At 44.9% G+C, this 8,878-nt stretch overlaps 1 protein-coding gene across 4 annotated transcripts in view; it reads left to right on the top strand.

Annotated features, from left to right (window-relative positions):
- The window catches only part of SH3GL3 (SH3 domain containing GRB2 like 3, endophilin A3), a 189,903-nt gene extending 181,251 nt beyond the window's left edge, over positions 1-8,652 (top strand). For 3 of the 4 annotated variants that reach the window (XR_001161034.1, XM_012801832.1, XM_003784592.2), the window contains one exon: positions 7,997-8,652. Coding sequence is in view for 3 of the 4 variants with exons in the window: in XM_012801832.1 (XP_012657286.1) it covers positions 7,997-8,202 (206 nt within the window). In the remaining variant the exon portion in view is untranslated. Of the gene's footprint in view, positions 1-387; positions 401-7,996 lie in introns of all 4 variants that reach the window. The other variant, XM_023510054.1, reaches the window with a different exon arrangement.
- Positions 8,653-8,878: the final 226 nt, after the last annotated feature.

Below are 8,878 nucleotides of genomic sequence, written 5' to 3'. Positions count from 1 at the left end.
AGAGAGAGGTGGAGAGGGGCAGAGAGAGGTGGAGAGGGGGGAGAGAGAAGTGGAGAGGGGACAGAGAGAGGTGGAGAGGGGACAGAGAGGTGGAGAGGGGGGAGAGAGAAGTGGAGAGGGGACAGAGAGACGTGGAGAGGGGACAGAGAGAGGTGGAGAGGGGACAAAGAGAGGTGGAGAGGGGACAGAGAGAGGTGATGAGGGGCAGAGAGATGTGGAGAGGGGACAGAGAGAGGTGGAGAGGGGACAGAGAGAGGTGATGAGGGACAGAGAGAGGTGGAGAGGGGCAGAGAGAGGTGGAAAGAGGCAGAGAGAGGTGGAGGGGGCGCAGAGAGAGGTGTTGAGGGGCCGAGAGAGGTAGTGAGGGAGGCAGAGAGAGGTAGAGAGGGGACAGAGAAAGGTGGAGAGGGGTAGAGAGAGATAAAGAGGGCAGACAGGTCAAGAGGGGCAGAGACAGATGGAGAGGGGGCAGAGAGAAGGTCGAGAGGGGCAGAGACAAGTGGAGAGGGGAAAGGGAGATGGGGTGGAGCAGAGGGAGGTGGAGAGGCAAGAGGGAGAGAGTGAGTGGGGGAGAGCAGGTGAGAGAATGAGAAGGCCAGGTTGCAGAAATGCCAGTCCCTTCTGATGCCATTCCTATTCTGGTGTCTAATCCACCACCTGGGGTAGACACTGTTTTTAATTGCAGCCTTGAGCTGCTCCCTTGGAAGTCGGAGTGGAGGCTGAAGAAGGCAGGACGGACATGAAGGGCCTGAAGACCATCCCTCACACATTCTGTGTCAAGGCCAGGTGGGACCTGGTAGCCCTTCCTAAGGATCCGGGTAGGATTCAGGTGCAGGTGTTCTTGGGGCCGTCCAAGGTCTGGGAGCTCCCTGAGGTGTGCTGAGTCTAGGACCCAAAGACTCATTCCAGACCCAGCTAATGGACCACCCCCTTGGTTGGGTGGCTTCAGAAATTCTTGGGCCTAAAGCCACAAGCTGATGATCATTGGAGGGTGTGTGCAGGAGAGTGATGAAGAGCACAGACTCTGGACTTGGCCAGAGGTCAAATCTCAGTCCTGCTGCTTAATTATGTGGAGCCTCATATGCCTCAGTTTCTCTGTCCCTCAAATGGGAGGGGTGATACTCTTTCACAGGATTTCTCTGGGAATTAAGCCCATTAATATCTCTCAGGCACTCAGAGTATTGTCCTAGCATGTGGTAGCCACTAAGACTTGAAAGTTACTATTTCATATCTGTAGCTGAAGGCATTCCCTGCCTATTGTATGTTGCTGATATGGTACTTACCACCCAGCCATCTTGAAACTTAGTGGTTGACTTTTTCTCTTTTTCTCTCTTTCTCTTTTTTCCTTTCCTAATGGTGTGGAACAGAGCAGGAATAATAAATATTTAACAGGGACATTCCCTTTTCTCTGTTAATATAATCTTTGTTTTAGTACGTTAACAAGGAAGACTGTATTTTCCCACCTCTGCTCTCATGTTACGTTGAAGCCAGGTCTCAGAAGGGAGAGAAAATAAGCACAGGCCACTCAGGGAGGGCAGGGGCAGGAGCAGCCTTCTCCTCGCACAGTACAGGGCAGGCAGGGCACAGCTGTAGGGCAGCTGGCCAGGAGTACGTGTGCACGGGCATGTATCCCCAGCGATTGCAGGTGCCAACAACCAAGCATCAGAAAGCAAGGGGTGTCTAGATGGGAAGGAGCCGCTGTGAGACCCCGGGAAAAATGAGTGAATTGCTAGCAAAGACAGGTAATAGGTGATAGGACTCACCTTTTCTTACAGAAAGTTTCAGCAAACGTGCTGACTTCTCATGGCAGGACACTTAGGCATTCAGGCAGCTAGGAGATGCTTGCGTCTAATACAGATGGAAAGATCTCACCAAAGAAGTGTAGCCCATTCTACCTGGGCATTGGAGGTTCCATCCACTATGACTTGGACTTATCTTTTCTGTTAAGGGAAAATTCACACAGTATTATTCAGGTGGGCAGAAACTTTATTTCTCTTTAACTGAACTGAACTCGCTTATAAGCCTCCGTTTAGATCATCTTAATCTTTTTTCCATTTCTACTGTTGACCAAAAAAAGAAAGAAAGAAAGAAAGAAAATGTAATCTTTTTTCCATTTCTTCTAATGGTGGAAAAAAATATAATCTTGCTGTTTCAAGGTAACTCAGTCTCTTCCAATAGAAAGAGTAGACTATCCATTTATAACTTAGGCAAGTCAGGATTTAAACACAGTCAGGTCAGAGTTGAGATTCCCTATTAGGGCTGTTGGCTTCTCTCCCCCTTCCTCCTGTCTGCCTCAAGATATTACCTGCAGGCAAGGGGGAGTTTATAGACCATCATGGTGGCTGGTGAAAGGACAGGACATACTGCCACCACTGAGGTGACCTGTCCCAGGAGGCCTAGGGCATGGGCTGGGGTTTGCTGACATCTGTGGCCCAAGCCTCTGCTTCTGGGTTACCAGATCTCTGCATTCGGAGCCATGTGTAACCACCCTTCCAGCCACTTCTGGTCTAACTGGCTGTTCAGCATCAGTTCCTGCTGGGTTGTTAAGGGATCTGTTCACAGTTCGTGGGAAGTCCAAACCCTCTCTCTGCTTAATTCGACCACCCCACCATTTCCACTGAACTCTGGCCACTGTGTTGGTCCAGGGCACTCTGGGAACCTGCTTTCCCTGAGTACCAGCGGAAACTGGGGCCCAAGTCCCCACCCCAGGTTGAGACCTAAGGAGCGTTTCGACCTTCCCGTACACCCTCTTCTCTCTCTGGCCCCTTCCCCTATTCCCTGCCTTCAGGAAGACCTTATATCTCTTCTCTGAGTGGCAGGAAATAGCCCCTTCCTTTCCACAGCTTGTAATGAAATCTCTGGGCTCTGAGTTCTTCAAGCTTTCATTCCTTGGAACCTAGTAGTTTCTCTCTCTCTTTAAAATCTCATAAAAGCCTACCTGGCTGTGGCAGAACAGCTGAGAGCTTTGCTTTCACATCTTACAACTGCAATAGCATTATTTTGGAACTTAAAAGTTAAACATTGACTGCTTTGTTCACATCTGGATTCTACCCTCCTCCTCAAGGAAAGGAGGCCATAGCTCATTGGGTTGGGGGCCCCAGGCAACAAAAAGAACCCAGAATGAAAAATGCATTGGTATTGCAGAGCACTGTCCTGCTGCGTGTGTAACTCGGGAAAGCCGGTCTTAGCTATGGTCATTATGCACTTACAGTGCTGAGAATTGTCCTCAGTGTTGTGGGTGGCCTGGAGGTGGGTGGGCACCAGAGGAAGCCCTTGGAGCTGGGAGCTATTGTCTGGGGTGTCTCCCCTTCATGGTGCTGGGATAGATGCCCTGTCTTGGGTTTATTTGCTGATGGAGCATGATATGAGTGCTGGTCTCTTCCCAGCTCTCAGACATCAAACTGGGCAATGTGGCAGTGGTCCCTTGCCCAGACTGAATGGAGTGAGAAGTGAATGATGTGTCTTTTCCCTAATTTGTTCAGTGGGCATGTGCAGAGTGCACATGTCTGCACATGTAGGTGATGGCCTTGGACAAGTGTATGCCTGAGTATTTATTTTGGTCTTTGCAGGTGGCTTATAGAGTCAGAGTGGTAGCCTACAGAATACTTTGGCAATCCTTAGCCGTGTCATAGATCATGTAGGAGGTGGTGTGGAACAATGCAGGTCATGGCCTGGGGTCTGGAGTCCTGGTGTATCTTTCTGGCTTGGACAGTAGCCCTGAAGCCACGCCATTATGACCTCTCAGGCATTTCTGCTTCCTCTTCCAAAAGGGGAGGGCTCATGGAGAGCTGCCAAATTCAGTTCTAGCATTTACGTGCTGAGTTCAAGGAAACTCTTCCCAAGACTACTGTGTGGTTTGGCAATGGACTTTTTCTCTGCTAAAAACTAGTAGTGGGAGAAATGCTGTAAGAATACTAATAATTTATATAATTCACATTAAAACAGTTATACATTAATAAAATTAACTCTGACTCATGGCTCAAGTTGCTGTGAGTGTTCAGTGCCCAGCCCCACCTCCCACCCGTACGTGCACTATACGACCAGAGGGAAATGTAAACGCTCAACTCCCCAATGCTTTGTTTGAAATCATTGCATGCTATTCTTGTTCAAATTCAAAGTAGTGAATAGTATTGAAATCCTTCTACTTCCCAGTGTTCATCATTAGGACAGGAAGAATATACAAACTTGGGCAGTGGTTGAGGATTTGTCATGGAAGGAGCCGTCCAGAGTCTAGAAGTATTAGGTAGATCCAAAAGGTTATACTGCAGGTAGATTTTAGAAGACTGACCTGCCCACCTACCAGTCACCACACTGCAAGGAGCTGCCTCCCTGGTGAAGAAGAGTCCTTCCCCCACCCCACCCCTTCTCTGCCAGTTGTGAAGCCTCAACACTGCCAGGCTCTGGGGCAAGAAAATGGGAGAAGGGGAGGGCCAATACATTGTTGGTTCTCAGCCTCCCCTGGACATGGAAGGACCTGGGGGACTTAAAAACATACTGATGCCAGGTCCCATTGCTGGAACCTCTAGTTTAATTGGTTTGGAGTTTAGCCTGGGCACTGGGTTGTTTACTGTGCCCCCCTAGGAAGGCGATGGGCAGTCAGCTGGTTATGACCTTGGGAACTTCACTGACAGAAGCTCCTCTGGTGGACCCTGGCATGGTGCTCACTTCCACCTGGACGTGGCCAAAGTGCTGAGGTTATCGGAGCCAGGTGGCACTCAAGGAGTACTGTGTCAGTTAGAGAAAGGAGCACTACCGGCTGAATGTCAAGCTATTGAAACAAGTGGACTAAAATCCTTCCCACAGCAGGAAAACTCCCCCACCCCCATTCTTCCCCCTCTCCCACAATGCTGCCATTGCCCTGCTCCTCTCAGGATGAAAGTATTTCTCAATGGACCAAGCACAGAAATACCCAAATTTACTTTCTCTCTTTACTTGGACCTAAAAGACTTGGTGAGGAAGGAATGTAATTTCAAGGTAAGTACCTTTCAACTATCACTTGAAGTCTGGAGGGAAAGAGAAATGTTTCATAGTAATATGAAAAAGAAATAAAAATGGAAAACAGAATGGCAGAAATATGATAAAATTTGCCATTTCAATCATGGGAAAGGATTGTACTCTCTTCTGAAAGAACAAATCCCCTAAAACTGACTTGGTCTTGTTCTGAGATACTGCTTTTTCATCCCTTTTCCAGACTCAACTTTGCTGGTATTGGTGGGCAGAAGGAATCTTAGCAGAGCCTTTTGCATAAGAAGGCTGCAGTAGATGGTGGGAGGCTTCCTGATGTCTCCTGGATGGGCTGGTCCTGCCTCTCTCCCTCCCTCTTTCTGTAGGTCTCCGTGGAGATGGGGTGTGTGGTTTCCTGTGGTGGGTCTAGCTGCCACAGAGCGCCATCTTTAAAGGCACTTGTCTCTCCCTTTGGCTTCCTCACCAGTGATCCATGCCCCCAACTTCTTCTGGGTGGGACATCATCCCACTTAGCCAGGGAACCTCCTGGACAGGCCATCAGCCCACCTTCTGAGAACTATGGGAATTGCTGAGGTCCCTTAGAGGTTATAGGGAACTGCAGTGAAGTGACCCCATGTCCTCCCAAGACAAACTCACTAAGGCATTGTCCTAACTGTCCTAGAAAGTTCCTGATGTTCCGAAATCCATAGGCCTAGTTTGGAGCAGTTTGGGTTTTTTTCCCCCTAAATAGTCAAGATGTGAACATTTTAGAAAATAAAAAAAGAAGAAATGTTCATTTTTTAAAAATAAGTTCTAACTGAAGTCTGATACCAAAACTTAACAGAATACACAAACAACATTTCACTTTGAATACAGATGCAGAAACCTTAAATATAGTAAAATATAGTCATAGAATAAAGGTGTAATACGTTGACCAGGGTGGTTTTTACAAGTGGTCACTCAAAAAAAAAAAAAAAAAAAAGATTCTCCTAAAAATAATCTTATTAATAGAGAAAAAAAGACTATGATCTAGTCAAAATTGAAACAATATTTTGATATTTTTGTGGGAGAAACTTAATACAGTGATACTAAAGTTTACCCAATAAAATGATTTCATGAGAATAGCTAGGAAATTTTGAAATAGAAGAGTAATGACGAGAGTCTTGTTTTACCGGTTATTAACATTTGCTTTAAAGCTACAGTATTTAACGTGAGATGGTACTGTTACCAAAATAAATCAGTGGAACAAATAGAAAATCCCAAAATAGATCCAAGTGCCCATGATAATTAAATATATGACAAAGACAAAAGTTGTATTTGAAATCAGTGAGGGAAAATGAATTATTTAGCAGTTGGTGTAACTGCTTAAGCATTAGATCCTTACTTCTTTTTGCCAAAATCAAAATCCAAATGGATTAAAAGTCAAAGTTCTAGCATGAAAAAAAAATTAAATAAAAACATTGGAATAAAATTTAGTTGAATATTTATAAGGCTGTGGGGAATAAACCATGAATGAAAAGTTTGGTTAATTTGACTCCTTATACTCTTTTAAATTCCTGTACATATTCCAAAACCAAGCAGAAACCCCACTTCTTGTCGCATTGCCACATGAACTCCAAAAACAGAATGAAAAAAGAAAAAAAAGGGCTGAGTGCCTATAGTCAGTGGCCAGGGTGCAGGCCACATACTCAGGGGATAGTGGGTTTGATATTTGCCCAGGCCTACTAAACCAACCAACAAACAAAAAAATAGCTGGGCGTTGTGGTAGGAACCTGTAGTCCCAGCTAGTAGGGAGGCTGAGGCAAGAGAATCTCTTGAGCCCGAAAGTTTGAGGTTGCTGTGCACTATAATGCCATGGCACTCTACTGAGGTAATGAAGTAAGACTCTATCTCAATAAAAAAAAAAAAAAAAGATGATAAACTGAGAATAATGTTTGTACCAAATATGACAGAAAAATATTTGTAGTATAAAAGGGCTCTTAAAAGTTTTAGGAAAAATAATGATTAAAAAATGAACTGACAGTAAATATCAAATATCTTGGAAAAAATTCTTGTCCTATGATCAATCCAATCCCTTCGTACGCATTTATCCTCAGGAATTAATTGTGCTCACGTGTAGATGTTTATGTCTACACTATTTTCTAAAGAGAATGAGACAGGAAGAAAGAAGGGATGAAGAAAGGAAAGAAGGAAGAAAAAGGAGCCTTCACTGTCTAACAGATTAGTTGAACAAATTCTGTTACATTGTTAGAGTTGACAGCTAGCTGGTCAGTAGCTAAAAATAATATGGGAAGATGTTCACAATCGTATGTACAAGAAGATTCTTTTATAAACACAACTACATGTAAATATATGTACAAATTCCCAAAGACATCACATTGGTTATCGCTGGGTTAATGGGTTATGGACGACTTTTCTCCATTCTACCTGCATTTTCTTTTCTCTCAAAATTATCATGTTTAACTTATAAAAATAATTTTTTAATGTTATTCTGAGAACCCCATGCTTGGTATAATGACTTCAGGAGGTCAGACTGGTCTTTCCTGCTCTTTCCTGTCCTGGTTCCCCTCCTCCTGCCCTGTGTCCTGCCATGGCCTAGTCCTTGGTTACCAGTTCTAGCCAGATACCTGACCACTGAGGCCTTTCCTGTTCCCCTGTCCTCAGAACTTCTGAGCCCTGAGTGTTGCCTGCCCCACCTTTGTTCTTTAAATATTTTCCATCCAGTTTCCAAGGGGGAACTGAGCTCCCTGAGGGCAGGGTTTGGGCCCCGTGATTCTTCTAGTCTCTGAGGGCTCTGGGCAGTGCTGAGGGGCTGTTTCCAGACTCCAGCTGGGAGTGGATTCTGTGCCCGGGAATACAGAGGAGACAGATCCTGAGCCCAGGAAAGGGGCTGAGTGGGCTGAGAGAGTGAGCTGGGTGGAGCCTGCCCGGTCTTGGGAAGGAAGCAGGGACTGGCTATGAAAGGTCTCTCCAAACATTTCCACATTTCCACTTTCCCTTGGATAATTTGTCGTGTTAACCTGTACTTTTTATCTCCATATCATACGGACAGGTTCTAATGTTCCCATGGACCAGCCCTGCTGTCGTGGTCTCTATGACTTTGAGCCAGAAAACCAAGGAGAATTAGGATTTAAAGAAGGGGACATCATTACGTTAACCAATCAAATAGATGAGAATTGGTATGAAGGAATGATACACGGGGAATCTGGATTCTTCCCCATTAATTATGTTGAAGTGATCGTGCCTTTACCTCAGTAACTGTGTAACAAAAGCTTTGGACATACTTTCATAACTGAAATGAATTCACACCAATGTTCTCTCAGTGTGGTGTTCTGTGACATCCTTGCTCTCTGACCAACTTAATGATTTTTGTATGTGTGTTCTCTTTATAATATATTTTGTATCAATTTAATTTGTATAAATGATTTTCTTGTCCTAGCTACATGAAAATATAGTTTTCTTTTTGCTTAACGTCCTAAAAGTCATTGTTAAATGTATGTGCTCCCTGTTGCTAAAAATAAATCATTGCAGTAACGTCATCCAATTGTCTATATTCCTCAGCTGCAGTGAAATGCAACATTTGGAACTAAGAAATGCTCAGTATTTTGTTTCTTGACATTATGATCACATCTGGTCTTTTCTTGTCATTGTATTTTAAGCTTACCTGTGAATAGCCCCAATAAATATGACACACTGTATTGGCAAAAAGGCCTTGGTCATCATTAATGTTGAATTGATTTTTAACAGAGTCTTCCAGCTGAAAACTCCTCCCATGCCAGATGGCTGACCACAGGGTCACAGCATGGAGGCTTTGATGATGGCTCCTCACCAACCTTGGCAGGTCTGAGTTGGGCCTTCATTTTCCACCTGACTCAAACACAGCACACATCCTCCTTCCACTTGGGAAAGAGAAAATCCTCCCTTCTACTTTCAA

The sequence above is a fragment of the Otolemur garnettii genome, unplaced genomic scaffold, assembly GCF_000181295.1.
Source record: "Otolemur garnettii isolate 467f Iridium unplaced genomic scaffold, OtoGar3 scaffold00011, whole genome shotgun sequence".
In the NCBI taxonomy this organism is placed as follows: Eukaryota; Metazoa; Chordata; class Mammalia; order Primates; family Galagidae; genus Otolemur; species Otolemur garnettii.
Note: the sequence above shows the minus strand (reverse complement) of the source record. Positions and strands in the feature narration are given on the sequence as shown.